This window comes from Phoxinus phoxinus (genome assembly GCF_949152265.1).
Source record: "Phoxinus phoxinus genome assembly, chromosome: 16".
NCBI classification, from domain to species: domain Eukaryota; kingdom Metazoa; phylum Chordata; class Actinopteri; order Cypriniformes; family Leuciscidae; genus Phoxinus; species Phoxinus phoxinus.
In genome coordinates, this window is record NC_136891.1 from 28,746,485 (window position 1) to 28,763,445 (window position 16,961).

Here is a 16,961-nt window from a genome sequence, read left to right on the forward strand (position 1 = left end):
TTTAAACTGGTGCCAGGTAAGCTCCATCCCCACACAAAATAAAATAAGATTTTTTTAAGCCACTACAACGCCTCTCATAATGGGAGTGGGGGAACGGATTCCGACAGCTGTTTATTTTACAGGGGGAACAGAATCCGACGGCCAAAAACAGCCGTTGGAATCCGTTCCCCCTGTATTTCTTACTCAAGGAGGATCTTCTAATATCTATCAGAGTGTGTTAAATTACCAGAACCCCACAGCCTAGTGGTCCATGCACTGACATTAAGAGCTGAAGATTTTTAGGTGACACAAGTTCTTGTCCCGGCTCGCAGACTTTTTTTTATCCAATATTTTCCTATCACAATAAATGGCAAAAACTCTAAAATATATTTATTTAAACTGGTGTAAACTCCATCCCCACACAAAATAAACTAAGAATTTTTAAGCCACTACAACACCACTGAAAAGGGAGTGGGGGAACAGATCCCGACAGCTGTTTTTTTACAGGGGGAACAGAATCCGACGGCCAAAAAACAGCCGTCGGAAACCGTTCCCCCTGTATTTCTTACGCAAGGAGGATCTTCTAATATCTATCAAAGTGCATTGAATTCTTAGGCTCCCACAGCCTAGTGGTCCATGCACAGATATTAAATTACTATTATTATTTTTAAATGTCATCTTGTTGTGTTGTTGGGTTCTAGAATCGACGGAGTAGGCTACAGGCTACAATTTTACATTTTATCGCATAATGTTTTCTAAATTATTGTGATTATTTGAATCATCTATGATTGTTGTTTTGATTGATTGTGACTTTTTGAAGAAGCTGGTAAGAAAGGGTAATCAAATACATAGTTAAAAAAATAATATGCTGTATCTGGAATTTTTATTTCTAGAAAATATTACCATAATTAAAATTACACCATAATGTCACTCTTTACATTGTCGTCTTCTGGCCTTGGCGCTGGATAGGCAGAACTTCGGATCGTACCAGTCGTAAGTCTTAGCCTACGTGGCCATTCAGCACATCGTTATAGGCATCTGAAGATGTATATGCCCTCAGTTTCTTTTTACGCTCAGTTTCTCTATCGGGTAGGTGTAGTCAGCTTATCAACCAGAAGTAGCATTAACGTTAATCCTTGACTGAGTGTACGGGTCAGCCAATCTGGTTCCGTCCGTTAAAATTAACTTTTGCAAATAACAATCGCAGTCCTGGACAGTGAGTGACCTTGCATATTAAGATAAAATCAGATTTTCTACAGTCATTGTTCAAAAACAAGCTAACAAAACTTGTAAATTAACGTTAGTGAAGCGGCCAGAGGGATCTATAGGCTTAAAGGTGCAGTATGTAATATTGACAGCTAGTGGTTGAAATGGGTACTGCAGTCTAAATTCTAAATATTGGAGAGAGTTGATCCCGCCCCCTCCTTCTCAGACTCGACGCTCGCGCAGGTTGCCAGCCTAAGGACACACAACAGGAGCGAGCTAAATTGGCTATATTAACATGCAACCAATTAATCCGTTTTGACGGCTCAATCGGACTGAAAAGCCACCATGTAAACACCTTAATCTATCCGATTGAGCCCGATCCGAATTAAATTTCGATTGGATTGAAAGGGGTGGTTTATTCCTTTACTAATCCGAAAGAGAGAACATGTAAACACTTGATCGGATTGAAAACCGAAACTGAAAGACTGCGCATGTGGAAAGTCGTTGAAATAGCGGAATGACGTATGATGCGCGGAATGAGCTTTTTCGTCCACTTGAATAAAGAGTCATATGAATGAGTGTCCCGTCATTCTAAAATTCTCCTTTCACTCAGAGTCTGTGAAGTGGAGCAGGACAACGTCCCACCTTGTTTCGGATTCTCATCCACAGACGATGTCAAAAAATCTATTCCGATTTAAAGCTTGTGACATATAAACACGCAAATCAACCCGATCACATGTTTAATAACCATTCTAAATATCTGCAAACATATGATATTTTTATGCTTTTTAGAAAATTGAATGGGAAGCTTACTAAATTAGAAATCACACTAGCATAAATTTTAATCCGCCACACTTCTCAAAGAACATATTAGGGATATAAAATCATATAGAATTCTCCTGGGCCAAACAATGTTTTAGCAATCAAGAGCTTTAAGTCCACCCTTTTGGAACTGAATATAGTAACACCGGCAGCATATTCATGTAACTTTGTCACTTCAGATCGCCTTTTTCCATGGGGAGGATATGGAAAAAACTAGAAAATGAATTAAAAAGTTGTTATATAGTTAGTGTAATATTAAATATTTGTTGTTATAAATCTTATTTTTTTAGTTTAATATTACTCTGTTTTGATTAGTCATGTGACCTTATAAGTCACGTGACTATTTACAAAAATATAAAATACTTAAATATATATAGCAATAAATACATGTCTATGGTTAAAACAGATCCAGTATACAGTACTCTTACTATAAAATGAGGATCTTGTTTACAGATCAGTCACTTTTTGTTTTGGGAAAGAGTTGCCTGTGTTTGATTGTAAGTTTATTTAATGTGTGTTGATTGTTGATTGTAACTTTTTTTAGTACCCGCCTCTGAAATGTGTTTTTCCAGTAGCCGGTAGCACATTCATGTTGTAGAAATGTTTCACCACAGAACACATAAAATGTAGTGGGGAGGACTACAATGAGGAAAATTTAATTTGATGATGCGACATCCAAGGATTTTTTTTTTTTTCAGTTAAACAAAATGTTTGTTTTTAAAAAACACTGTTAACCTATATTTATCATTTGTCTAGTCTGTTACGATGGTGTGATACTTAGTGTTTGTTTTGTTGTTCCGTTAATGGAGGCACTTTCTGATTTTGTTTACAGAATTATCGCACCGATGTTGTCAGAAATAGAATATGTTAAGAGGAATGATTATGAAATCAGTCTTGATACCATATCCTTACAATTGGTTTCTAACTTACCACATTTATATAATTTTGAATGTAGCAGACAAGAATTTTAAAATGTGTAAATTTTAATTTTCAGAAGACATATGCTTTACTGGCCAATGTGTAAATGTCTGCCAGTATTTTTATTTTTAAACAAATATGGATTCTCTATCAGGTATGTAATAAAGCACTTGTGAAAATAACCACTCATCGTCCATATCAACACATGAAAACAGTGACTTTGAATATTTGTTTCTATTGAAATGTATATGTTTTAATAGACAATAATATGTCTAATTTTTTGAAATCCTCTGAATGTCTTTTCTCTTTGCCCTGTAGATCCCAGTACAGCCAGAGGTGGACAGTAACAAAGTACATTTACTTGAGTACTTGAGTATCGAATGCTAAAGTTTAAAAGATTATTTTTGAGCAGTGCAAGTATGTATAACCCTTATTCTTCCAAGTTTATGAAAATGACAGATACAGAGTGAATTGTAGCGGTGTGAATATATCCAAGGGTGCGTCTATCTAGGGCGGAATTGTGCGATAAAGATTTATCAGAGTAGGCAGTGAATGTTGGACAGAGGTGAGGTTGCTGACACGAGTGTGTGTCATAACAGGAAATCGGCACACTTCAAAAAACTCAAATGACATTGAAAGGGGACATTTGACATTGGTAAAACACCAGCACTCTAAGGTATTTTAAGCATGATGCTATAAAAAACATGCAGAATTGGGTAAAGTATCAAATCATTAGGTTCATATATTTTTATCCATATTTCAAATACACAGTTTCAACTAAAAACACTAAATTTAGTGATTAAATTCAAATAGCACAGTGTTCATGTGCATGTAATTTGCAGGGCAATCATGACGTTGCATTTGGGTTGAAACCACAATGTTCACAGAAAGTAGCCCTCTGTACTACATCACAGCACTGCCCCCAAAGGGAGGTGCATGTACAAAGTTAAGGAATAGAGAGGAGGAGCTCAATGAGCATGTCAAAAGAAAAACAGCAGAAAGACGTAGTAGAAACAGAAGAAGCAGAACAGACAAAGAGAAAAGAGAGGAAGATGGCTGAAAAAGACATGACCACAGAAGGACACCAGAGTACAGAAGCAGAAGGACCGGTGGACACAAAACCCGGGTGGAAGGTATGAGAGTGTTGAGAGGTTTGTTTATCTGTTAAGAAGACTGCAGCTAAATATTCATGTATCTTTTAACTTTGAATAAAAAATAAGATATTTAGCACTAATGTGGGTCTTGGTGGAGAGCAGTGTTCTTTGTGTCAGTGTTTAATAGCTTGTTAAATGCATGTACAGCATATGAAAGTTCAGATCAATGTTCATGCGGTTGATAGCATGTAGACTGATAGTAACCAGGTGTTCACTGCACTTTGTGATACCAGGCCTGCATCTTCTGTATGGTGGTCACCATGTTTACACAGAAAGACAGAAATATGTAAATTGGGTTTTGTAGATTTTAGATGTAGCCTCAAATGTAGCCTACAGAATATCCTTTGAAAGCAGACACCTGGCTTGAAAGAACCATGATTGATTATAGGAAATAGCTTGATAATTGGTTGACTTCCTGAAAAAAAAAAAAAGAGTTTTTTAATCCATTTGTGTTGGTACTATACATTAATCTTTTTTTTTTTCACTGAAGGGAAAACATGTTGGTGTTTAAAAATAATCTGTTATTTGGGACATTTTTATTTATTTATTTTAATTATTTTGAGGTTATCATTGTGCTGAAGAGTGGTGCTTGTGCTTAGGCTATGGGCCGATATGGAGTGAGTTTATTTGATTCAATGAGTGAGTAACAATTATACTAAAGCTTCTTGTTAGTTGATTCTATACATTACAGATAATAATGAATAAAACTGTGTTAATTAAATTAACATTTACACAGAATTAGTTTAGGTCTGTACAATAAGAATGAAACAAGTTCTTTCAAACAATGTTTTGTTGAGCCAACTTTATACATTTAAGTTCCTGTGTCATCTAACCAGCAGTAATGCATGTTAGTATGCTAAAGTTCATTGAAAGGAGAGGAATATTCAGGACTACTTTTTTTTCTGACCTTTATGCTATTACAGCAATTCCAATGCCCCATAACAGATCGACGCTTTCCCAGGGAAGATATGAAGCAGATATGGAAGGAATGTCAGTCCGAGAGCTTCTGGTATCGAGGTAAAGAAATCTACTCATTTATACTATCCCTTAAAGTGATAGTTCACCCACAATGAAAATGCCATCATCATTAACTTTCATGTTGCTTCAAACTTGTATTACGTCCTTTTTTCTTTAAAAACATAAGAAGATATTTTGAATGAATTTGGTAGTCTTGGTTACCACTGTAAGGGAAACAAAAACAGACATTTTTCTAAATCTTTGTGTTGCACAGAACAAAAAAAGGGTGAGAGTGAGTAAATGAGCTATGAACTTACGTGAACTAATCTTTTAATGGAAATAGAGCTGATAAGATGTTTTTGTTTAGTTCAGTTACACAATTTGTATAATGTCTTTGGTGATGGGTAGCATACTTTAAAAGTCAAAACATTTAGGAGAGGTTCCCCTCTGAATGATCTTCACAGGCTGTTTGCTTTGGTAAAAAGGGATTTGACAGGTGTGTACATGCATTTTCAAGAATGAGAGAATACACGAGCCAATGGAGTAAGAGCCAATGGAGTAAATCAGTGGTGCATTTATTATCTAGTACTTATGTTTTGAATTTGGTTTAACCCAGCACTGTTTGTGTTGGGGGAAACATAAGCCTCAAGTTTAGTCTGCCAGTTGTTTGCCGCTGACAGTGATCTGTGACCCAGTTCTCCAATGTAATCAAATATGAAGGTAAAAATTTAAGATATGAGATATTGATAGTTATATTTTTCCATCATCAGTGCACTTTGGTTTATCAAACCATCCCCTTCAGAGAGCGGGAATCATTTCCACAAATGAGTGTTGGAACCATTTGGTTTAGATGTTGAATTTGGAATCATAATGTATTTTAAACTCTGACCTGTTAATGTCTCCACAGCTCTTCCGCTCTCTACCGGGAGCGTGGCTGTGACTGGTGGTCTCATATACAGCGGTAAGATTCAGTCTAATGTGAAAAAGCATTCATTACACGAAGCTGTTGGGTTTTAGACGTAGTTCAGGGGCAACGGTACTCAAAAAACTGGTTACAACAGTCTGTCAGTCATGCATTTATGAATGAAACACTTATTCTTTAAATAGCTATAGGGTTCACACAGAACACATTTTTATGTTTAAAACGACAGATGCAGGGTAGTGTAACTTTAACGGGTGCAGAGATTACCGCAATATTTCCAGCTCATGTTGTTTACACAGAACAAGAATGGAAAAGCAAAGCAATGGAATTGAAAAATGCATTCTGTATATGAACAGCCCCAATAAAGTCTTTAAATCACTGATTTTTTTCTTTTTTTAATTTGGATTAATTGAAAACAGATAATCCAGTTTGTAATTTATTGCTTTTATAGGTGTCTGGAAACAGTCCAAGCGATTTGGGTATTTCCCTAAACTGCTTTGTAAGTCCCTTTTGAATAATAATGTAATTTCCCACCTCATATTAGTATTCATGCTTTGTATCATCGATACAGTGGCAATATACAGCTGGAATACAAACTCATCAATGTACTTTCCTCTGCAGTGGCGGGTGTTGTGGGTTATGCAGTAGGCAAAGCTTCCTATGTTGGGGCCTGCAAAGAGAAGTTCAATAATAAACTGGGACCAGAGTTCACTAAAGGCTTTGGTCCTTCTGGATTTGGACCAGGTGGCTATAGACCTGGACATAAGTAAGTATCAAAATGTGTGGATTATACATGATGTCATTGACGTGTTGCATGCTGGGAACTGAAATCAATTTTAGTAATGTCTGTTCATGGTTTCCTTTATACAGTCACTGCATCCATGTGTGTGAAAAGTGCAAGCAACAAGAAGCACAAGCTTCAAAAGCGCCTAATGCACCCACTCAGAGTTGAGGTATTAAAAACACACACACACACACACACACACACACACACACACACACACACACACACACACACACACACACACGCACGCACGCACGCACGCACGCACACACACACACTCACACCCGTCCAAACACACCCCTCTATCTAAACACAAAAGATCCACCTAAGTCAACACCTGCACGCTAAACCACACCTGCCACTCTGGCGTTGTTCATGAGGATAACAATATCTGTAATCAAGGCTAAAGGTAAATATATTCGTTTTTCTGTTGCAGGATCAACAGGACACTGCTCATCACTCTATGTATTTTTTTTTCTAATAAAAAAATTATAAAATGTTTTCTTCTTTGTAAAATGACGCAGCTGAAATCATCTTGAATGGACCTTAAAGGTCCCATATTGTACACCTATCTGAAGTTTTATTTTAGGTTTTGATGTCCTTAAAAATATATATTTGCGGTATAAGTACCAAAAAGCATCCCAATATATTTTTACAGCTCCTTTCTCAAGAGCTCTGCCAAGAACAGGTCGATTTTGTACTTTCTAATTAATATTCATGAGCCTCTCTTCTGATTGGCCTGTTGTTTTCTGAGTGACGCACGGCCAGGCCAACCACAGGTAACTAGGGTCATGTATTCTGTAGCCTGCTGTGGCTTGGTGATGCTCACAAGTAAGGTAAATAATCATACTGTCTATGTAAATAATACACTTGTAATGATGGACATTGCAGAGGGAAATGTTATTCGGCTTTTGCCTTATATGTTCGAGCCGGACTCAGACTCCGAATCGGACTCCGAATTTGCTGCACGCAATGCTGTGTGCATTTGTCTGTGTCAAAACTTGACTGTTTTGAAACGTATATTACCTCTGTTATCACGAAAAAAGCCAGGAAATTTCAGTTTTGACAATAATGGGACCTTTAAACTAACTAACCAGCAGGGGGCGCCAAGACACTGCAGCTATGCACTGCTGTTGGCTAATTAGACCTTTGTGCAACTAGTTTATTTATTGAAATGAGCCATAGTAGTAGGTGTGTCAAATGGCAACGATGTTTTAGCACTAATAGTTGTGGTGTTTATGCGTGAGGTGGATTTGAGGGAGCAATGTAACAATAAGGAATTTATGCTGTCGTAGATGTTCTCAATTAGTGTTAAATCTGGTAGCCTACTAATGAATCCACCTCATAAGCATAATGCTTTTTGTAAATTCTTATAGGGGCAGTTTCCCGGACAGGGTTTAAATTAAGACAGGACTAAGTAGGCTTTAATCTAGAATAGTTAATCGTGGCTTAAAAATGGCTTTCTGAAATATAGATTAAGTAAAATAAAATAAACAAGATTAATTTAAAACCAACTGTGCTATTCTGAATTAGCAAGACAGAGGTTGCCAATACAATAGGAAACCCTAAATTGGTAGCCTACCCCTAATTATTATGAGAAAAATCACTGAAGTATATTCCCATTCATATTTAAAATTTTTAGCACACAAGGGTACAATTGTCCAGCCATGGCTTCCTGTTTTACAGGACTAATAATATGAGGGAACAAAAAGGTTAAATTCCCTAAATCATCCACCGCAATGAGTAAAACCAAATAATATAGTTCTGATGTGCAGCAAAAGATTTTTGAGCTTCACAAATTTTCAGTTGTTTTACTTTACTTAAAAAGTTCGGTTTTTGTGATTTTTTTGTTCATATTTGCCAAGGGTGCTAATAACTCGGACCATGACTGTATGTATCTAAGTAAAACAATGTCTTATTTGGGAAACAAAGTTAATCATAAATTAAATCTGCCTCATGGTAGGTTTGATTTAAACCTCAATTTAATCCGGGAGTAGCTCAAGTCTTCCTCCAGGAAAGAGACTAACCTCATTTTGTTATAAACCAATATTTGCTCAACTTTTCTGATTCTTTGTTTACTAAGTAAAGAGGGAGTGGAGGTTTTCAGTTCAATTTTATGACAGTAAAGAGATGCCTTTTGAGAAGTCATCCAGATCTGAGACTCCTTTTTTAATATAATTACCTTCACAAACAAGGATTCAAAGTACAGTGAATGAATTACAGATGTCACAGGCTTTAATTGAATTTAACATTTGTGAATCTTAATCAAAAGAATACAAATAAAAAATACTTTAAACCTCAGAACACGTATATCTTTCTCTCTCATCTCCAGCTCAGAGGACATGACTGTAATAACTGCAACATCAGTGAATGATGTCATTATTATCATGGGTCCCAAGTCTAAACACCTCTACTGTCATAACCTACAACACTGTCATAATCGTCACTTGTGCACAGCTTTTAATGTTGGCTGGACTATATTTTCAGTGGATAAATCAACTTTGACGCTTTTCTCCCATCCCCATTTTCCTGGGTTTATATTGACGAATGTTGTATCTAAAGTACTTATATTTATTTATTAACAAATCCCAAGCATATTTGGACAATGTCCTAATCAATAAAACACTGATACTTTGTTAAAATGATTTAGCTTAAATCCACTTAAAGCTAGAAGCCAAGAAGATAAACATTTGTTTTCAAACCACATATGCCATCAAAAGCATTTTTATTCTAACAAGTTTGCATTCATTTCCAAAACTAAGTTTTGCTCCTTAAAATACAATCATCTTCAATTCAGCGTTTGATTGCAGCTTTTGGTCTGATCTGGCGTGACGACTCCACAGAAGTCACTGCGTATGGATCTTGAGCTCTTCAGACGGTTGATTCTCCAGGTCACTCTTACTCTTCCCAAGCATCTCCATACTGGTTCTTTTTAACTGGAGTGGTAAGAAAGAAACCGGTTTATGGATTAAAAGATACAAGGACATTGAGATTATTAAATAATTGCTAACATTTTACAAAAAGGTTCCATTAGTTAACAGTGGTTATACCATGGGTGAATACTCGATTCTTATTGGCTGCAGGGTGTCCATTAAAAAGTGATGTAGGACACCTAGTAAAGGAGTTCTAAAACCGTTAGATTTCGATAGTAAAACTAATTAAAATATAAACTAGCCTAATGTTTTAAAATGTGTTATTTGGCAAGTGAACATGGTATAAACGGGGTTAATGCCCTTTGAGGTGTCCATTGTTAGGTATTAATGGACTTCGGCGGAGGCAACCAACCTCCGCTGCGCGCCGGACGGTTCACACCTCGCCGTCGTCCATTAATACCTGACAATGGACACCTCGTCGGGCATTAACCCTTACTTAATGCATTAACTAATAATGAGCAATACATTTGTTACAGAATTTATTAATATTCATTAAATTTAGTTAATAAAATAATACTGTTATTTCATGTTTGCTCAGGAAGGTCTATTAAATAATATTATAAGATACAAATTTTGAATGATGTATTAGTAAGTGTTGATATTTAGACGTATTATTAGTTGATAGTTCATGTTAACTAATATAGTGGAACCTTACAGTAAAGACTTACCAAATAATTATTAACGGCAATGTTTATACAGATGCCATATCATTATGTAACAGTCATGACAGTGGAATATTAAAAGTATAGTTCACCCAAAAATAAAAAATAATGTCATTTATTATTGTTGTTGTTCCAAACCTGTATGAGTTTCTTTCTTCTGTTGAGCTAAAAATAAATGATTTTGAACAATGTTGGTAACCAAACAGTTGATGGTAGCCATTGACTTCCATAGTAGGAAAAAACTGTTTTGATTACTGACATTCTTCAAAATATCTTCTTTTGTGCTTCTTTCTCAAAAATTCATACAGGTTTGGAACTACATGTGTGAGTAAATGATGACAGTATTTTTATTTTTGAGTGAACTATCCCTTTAACTACACAAAACTGTTTGTGAATTATTTCATGGATGCTTTGACACTTACATGTTAAATATTCAACAAGACAAGGCCAACTCATAACTTGACTGGCTTTTAGAATCCTTATAGGTCTCACAAATCATTGTTGCTATAGAAATTTTAGGGAAATCAGTTACTGAAGCTCACCCTCCTTAGGTGGCGTCACCACTCTTTGTGGTTTCAGCAGTGTTTCAGCTTTTTGTGTGAGAGTGACCTCATAGTTCTCTCTGTTCTTGCTACGCAGTTCCTCATACAACACTGGCTTCTTCTTAGGCACATCCTCATCTGGGTAGAACGGCGCTTTGGGATAAATGCAAACTACTTGTTAAACGTCTACCAATCAGATGACAAATTCTTATTCAATGACGAATGTCCTTCCTCATTGCCAATTGTACACAAATTTATATTTGTTTATAGAAGTTTGTATGATTATACATGTTGTTCTGGTCGTCATGTGCAAGGGTGGCAGTACCTTGAGAAGAATTATCATCCCTGATGTTAACGGGACCAGAATCACTGAATCCAGAACTAAAAGGAGCGGTGTCGTATGATTGGGAGGGGGTGCTGTAGGTATAGTCACTTGTGTAATCGCTGTGGTTCTCAGGCATAGAACTGACTTCTGTTGCAGGTTGAGAAACAGACTCAGAACCAGACTGTTGAGATTCTGATGCGTTTATATCTGAAAATTCGGACTGGTTGGTCCTTAAAAAGAAAAAAGAAAAAAGCATTATTATTGTGTGTAAAAATTACTTGTCTTAAGTGAATTACTTAATATGTATATTTGTTTGAAAGGATATGTTAGATAAAATCTATTTTTAGAAAAAAAAAAAAAAAAAAAAAGTATATATATATATATAAAACAAAATATAGAAATGAATATGTAAGAAAAAGTGTGCAATGCTGTGCATGTAACATGTTCTTACGCAGATGGACGTCCCTGTCGTAGTGCCTCTCCTAGTGGGGAGTTCTCCAGTTTCCTAAACTTTTCTTGACAGACCCTCATGTAAGACATTTTCCCACCAATGTATCCAAATATGCCAGCAACTGCATAAAAATCACATACATTCAGTGGAACTTGAGAAAATGTTGCCTTTTAATAGTCCTCCATCTTCATATAACTTTGGTTTTAAGTGTCTTTCTATAAAACTTGTACCGGCTGTTGTTCTTGATACTCACTGGCAACTTTTGGAAGAGAGCCAAATCGGGGTGATGCAGCAACTATTCCTGGGGATAAATGATAACAATACAATATTTTTTTTCAAACCTTTTTACAGATTAAAGAAGAATAACATTTCTGTCCATTTATTCTACCTCATGTCATTCCTAACCCTTAAAATGTTGGCTTCCATTTTTGATGTGCTCTATGTATGCATGTTGAGCAATGTCCATATGTGAATAAAAAAACTAAATTAAATCTGTTCATAGTATAAAGCGATAATGTGTCTTTAGAAGTCTTGGATTAAACCACTCGATTCATATGGATTCCTTTATTTATATGGATATCTTTATGAACATTTTGAAGTATCAAAGTTTGGGTGGAATGGACTTTCAATGTAGGGACAGAAGTCCATCAGGTTTCATTAAAAATATCTTAATTTGTGTTTCAAAGATGCATGAAAGTCTAATGGGTTTGGAACAACAACAAATAATGAAAATTTCTATTTTTGGTTGAAATATCCTTAAAATTTCCATGACTTCTACCTAACTTTTATAGTTATTTTTAATAACTAAAATCATTATAATTAAGATTGAACACTTTCAAGAGCAATTTCTAGCTATAGCATATCTAGGGGAAAAATTATATTGCCTATAGAACTTCCCATTACTTTTTAAGATTTCATTAATTCCATGACTTTTCCAGTTCCTACAATTCTAGGTTTTCTATGACAATTGGAACAAATAAAAAGAAACTGAAATATTGGACTTGAGCTTACCTCTTGATACCATTACCTGAGTGACTCCCATTGCAATAGCGGAAAATGGCAAGGCTGCAAATAATAAGAGAGCAGACATGTTCACAAGTCTCTTTTTCTTGTGTCAAGTATTTTCTCATCAGAGGCAAAGACAAAGCCTCTTGAGACAATACCTGGCAAAGTAAAAAATAAAATAAAGGAACGCTAAAACAACGCTTTGCTGAATAACAGTCAATGTCCAGTATACTACTCACATCTGTACCACAAGCTTTCTGAATTGCACTCTCTGAAGACACGCTTCTCTTCATCATTGGGAACGTAACCACCCCCCAAAGGACCCTGAGAAGACAAAACTATGCGTGAGGAAGGAAACTCTCTGAAAGTTCCCTACCAACGATCTAATTGATCATGTAAACAGAAAACCGAGCACACACTTTGCATTGGAAGTACTTCTGCATGAGATACAACAGTAGAGAGAGAATATTTGGTTTATAAACAATGTCAGGTGAATTTATTGCCTACCTTACTGGACGCATGTGGGACTTGAGCATCCGGAGTGAATCCAGACGATGCTTGCGACATGACTGATTCACGAGGCACAGTGCGATTACTAAAGCAATATTGTTTTTGCAGTATCCATAGGATTACGCGGATAACTAGTCAACAAGACACAACGACACACTTTATTACATGACCTCCAGTCGACTCTTATCACATCAGCAACAACACTAACCCGGAAGTACAGGAGTTAAGCCGGAAGCACCCAACAAAAATCTCACAACACCTCAAAATATTGGAAAGATATTATTTTTAACGGTTGTTTATTTTATTCTTTGCTTTCTGTATAAATATTAATTTGATTTAGAATGCTTTATTGTAAATTCTGCGTCGATAAATGCAATTACCAATTGTAATTGACGAATATGAAAGAAACAAAACATTAACTATCATAATCTAAATATTTGTTTTTTCACCCGTGCGAGTGAATTTGACTGTATATGTGAGCTGTTCTCATAAGATTTAATGAAGAATTTGTCGACGTTTAATTTGTAGCCTAATGTACGTCTATCACATTGAACGTCAGTTCATATGTTTATTATTCTTATGAATAAAAGATACAGAAAAAGAAAGTATCAGATATAAAGCGTTCAGACAAACATATATGTACATGTAAACATATGTTAAAGTATTGATTATTCCATAAACTCGAGCACTTACTAATATTTATTATCTTATACCCTAACTGAATACTGATACTGTAGTCTGACAAAAGAAAGAAACGAGATTAGATTAATTGAACAGATAAGTTACAGATGTTTGTGAAATGATTTAGACACCTTCAGAGAAATAACTGTCAATATGAGTATTAATCGCTTTTAGGGTTTTGTCAATAGCCATTTAAGTGCATCATCTATCGACTGACCTCACAACGAAAAAGTAAACCCCATAAACAACGAACAGCAGAGGGGTCTGGTCTAAAAGTATTGATTTTTTTTTCTAGTCATGTACTTATACGCAGTGTACGAACGTGTATTTTGAAAAAACCGAGGAAATTATCACAGAATCATGCGCTACAGCCAATCCGGTAGCAGTACGAGTTTGATTGATGGCTGAGTCAGCAAATAGAATGGTCCGTTTGTTAAGCGTGTGAATACAGTGCATTCATTGCTTTGAGCACGGGGCGGGGCTTAGTTCCGCAATCTTGACACCGCAGCTCCCCTATCAGAAGAGCGGATTGTCAAAGCCGTTAGCCAGCGCTGCTCCAATCTGTTAGACAGGGAGGTGGGCACGTTGTCATTCGTCGAGTTTTTAGGTGTTTTGCTAAAAAAAGAGCGAGAAGATTAGCTATAGGATTGAACGTTAGAGTTCAACGGATGTAAAATGTTGTTATTGTAAAGCTCGAGTTGGTCTCGTCATCTTTCGGAAAGAGCCATCGGGTTTCAGCGCTAGCGCGAGCAGGCTAACTGACGAGGAAAAGCGCAGCTGCTCTAAAAAGGTAAGAAGGGCCGAATTCTTTTTGACTAACCTCAAATAACCCACGTCTAATTTAAGACCGAGAGGGCCAGCTCTCACTTTTAACGCTTATCGGTTGTCTTATCGGATGCACTTTCCCTGGTGGGATATTATTATCAGTTGCAGTTGGTAGTCAAGTTATGTTATGTTGACCTGCATTTGAAGCGAAGAGATGAGGAGTCAGTGGCTGTGTCACAAAACCCAGTGGGCTGTCTACCTAGACAGCGTTTTTGGACATCATTGGTGACGTACATGAGTTAACCAGACCATATGAAGCATACGTCTCAATGCACAGTCCACTCGGTGACTTTTTATAGGGTTTTGTGAGACAACACTACGTTTAACCAATCAGAAAAAACGTGAGAAATGTGTCTTTTGAAAAACGTATGAAAGGTTGACTGAAGGGAGACCGTTATAAGCCTGTAGTTTGAAGGAAATATCAGTCCCCATATAAAGATTTGCGGTATTAGTTACAGGATGTTACTAAGCTGTGTTTTAAAACCCACCAAGTTCATTGACAACAGCTCAACTGGTTTGAAACCACCAGGTTGGCATTGAAAGATATTTTAATTTGCTTTCTCTTTCATTTCCTTTCATTACAAAAAAGTACGAAATTGTAGTACAAACCCCAAAGCTGTTAGTGATGGAGTTATTAATCTGCAGACATGGCTTTGTTCAATACAGACTACCTCTTTTCCCTTTATCTTGTCCATCTAATAAAATCTGTCACTTGAAAGGCTCAGTGATGTTTATTGCGTGCCTTATGCAAACATGTGCATGAGTCATAAATGATGTTAACAACTCTAGTGTCCCAGCCAGCCTCTCAGCATTTGGTGTGAGAGCAGCATGTTCAGCAGTGAGCAGAGAAGAGTTCACACTCCTGATCACAGCTTTGAGAGGAGTGTGAACTCTTCCTGCTTACTGCTGTACATGATGCTCTGAGTGTATTGACAGTAGTGTGTCTCTTGTAAACAGTAGTGGGGATTTGCATTGGTGTTAAATACTTGGACGTCCTTTAGCTGGAAAATATCTTTATTCAAGAACCGCTATGAAGCCAAAACAATCTCTGTTATGTTAAATTATCCATTTATCACTGTAAAGCCGCTTTGAAACAATCTACATTGTTAAAAGCGGTATATAAATTAAGATGACTTGACTTGACTTTGACTTGACGTCCTTCTTTCAGTTTATGGTCCTAAATCTTGACGTATAGATGTAGAAATGTATATGAATCTGAAATCTCTGCATGCTTCAATGAACTCCGGCATCAGAACCAAAAGGCCTTTTAAATGGAGTTATCTACTCGGTTAAGTTAGCCTATATTACAAAAATCGTATAATGGAGACCAGTAGCAGTGAAATTATTTTTGATGCCAAAAACAAATATGCTATAGAATTGAAAAAGCTTAGTATTAGTATAAATATGAATATATTAAATGTAAACAATGCTTGTTTAAATTTCAAATGAAGTTATTATAATTAATTTAATAAAACACTACCATAAAAAAGTTTGGGGGTCAGTAAGAATTTAAAAAATAAAATTATATTTTTATTAAGCAAATATGCATTAAATTGATTAAAAGTGGCAGATTTAAAACATTTACATTGTTACGGAAATTAAGCTTTGCTGTTACAATATTTAATTGAATTTTAAAATAGAATAAAATAGAAAACAGGCTCATAAACTTTGGAAAAACAGTATTTTTGGCACTCAGACAGGTATGTTTTATGCAACTGTTTTGATTGAAAACAACGATGAAACATTTCAAATTTCAACATTATTTGTTCTTTAGAAAGAAAAAAGTATCAGATGTATGAAAAGTGACCGACATTTGGTTTTTGACCACTGAAAATGTGTACTATTTAGCAATTTTCTATTGAGCAATATTGAGATCCCAATATCTCTGCAATTAAACCAAATGGATACCAAAAGAAAAGTTTGTTGAAAGCCAAAATCTAAAAGGGTATTAACAAATCTTTAATAATACTTTCTTGGGCATGCAAACTTAGAAATTTAGGGCAAAAAACACAAGAGGTGCCTTTTCCCAGTTTTGAACTGCCATTGCCAAACAACCATTGTCATATAATGCAAACAAACATTACTAAAGTCAACAGATTTTACTAATAGACCTATGTGTACAAATAAAATGCTGCCATCTAAAGGCATTTTTTACCCTCATGTAATTTGGGTTTCATCGCTGTTTGTCTTTCTTCAGAAACAATATTAACAAAATCTAAAATTTGAGCTGGGGAAGTTTCTGAAATTTGGTGTATTTGACACGTAATGGCTCAATAATATTTTAC

General features: G+C 35.9%; 3 protein-coding genes across 3 annotated transcripts in view; 2 read left to right on the forward strand and 1 right to left on the reverse strand.

Moving 5' to 3' along the window:
- Window positions 1–3,859: 3,859 nt before the first annotated feature.
- On the forward strand, window positions 3,860–7,241 carry ociad2 (OCIA domain containing 2). The gene is made up of 7 exons (XM_079584373.1): window positions 3,860–4,058; window positions 5,003–5,096; window positions 5,944–5,997; window positions 6,410–6,457; window positions 6,580–6,724; window positions 6,829–6,911; window positions 7,179–7,241. Exons 1-6 carry the CDS (start codon window positions 3,897–3,899, stop codon window positions 6,908–6,910), a joined length of 585 nt encoding a protein of 194 aa, XP_079440499.1. The 5' UTR covers window positions 3,860–3,896; the 3' UTR covers window position 6,911; window positions 7,179–7,241.
- A 1,407-nt stretch (window positions 7,242–8,648) lies between these two features.
- On the reverse strand, window positions 8,649–13,429 carry ociad1 (OCIA domain containing 1). The gene is made up of 8 exons (XM_079584372.1): window positions 13,168–13,429; window positions 12,900–12,984; window positions 12,667–12,720; window positions 11,909–11,956; window positions 11,656–11,776; window positions 11,205–11,434; window positions 10,880–11,032; window positions 8,649–9,678 (listed from the first exon to the last, which is right to left on the reverse strand). Exons 1-8 carry the CDS (start codon window positions 13,225–13,227, stop codon window positions 9,641–9,643), a joined length of 789 nt encoding a protein of 262 aa, XP_079440498.1. The 5' UTR covers window positions 13,228–13,429; the 3' UTR covers window positions 8,649–9,640.
- Window positions 13,430–14,369: 940 nt separating this feature from the next.
- fryl (furry homolog, like) overlaps window positions 14,370–16,961 on the forward strand; it is a 96,315-nt gene continuing 93,723 nt past the window's right edge. Inside the window, exon 1 of the mRNA XM_079584367.1 lies at window positions 14,370–14,641. The gene's annotated coding sequence lies outside the window, so the exon portion shown is untranslated. The remainder of the gene's footprint in view (window positions 14,642–16,961) is intronic.

Coding starts and splice junctions, on each gene's coding strand:
- ociad2 (XM_079584373.1), top strand. CDS start 3,897: ATGAGCATGTCAAAAGAAAAACAGCAGAAAGACGTAGTAGAAACAGAA. Junction 5,097..5,943: donor CGAGAGCTTCTGGTATCGAG/GTAAAGAAATCT, acceptor ATGTCTCCACAG/CTCTTCCGCTCTCTACCGGG. Junction 6,725..6,828: donor GGCTATAGACCTGGACATAA/GTAAGTATCAAA, acceptor TCCTTTATACAG/TCACTGCATCCATGTGTGTG.
- ociad1 (XM_079584372.1), bottom strand. CDS start 13,227: ATGTCGCAAGCATCGTCTGGATTCACTCCGGATGCTCAAGTCCCACAT. Junction 11,777..11,908: donor CTCTCTTCCAAAAGTTGCCA/GTGAGTATCAAG, acceptor ATTTTTATGCAG/TTGCTGGCATATTTGGATAC. Junction 11,435..11,655: donor CGACAGGGACGTCCATCTGC/GTAAGAACATGT, acceptor TTTCTTTTTAAG/GACCAACCAGTCCGAATTTT.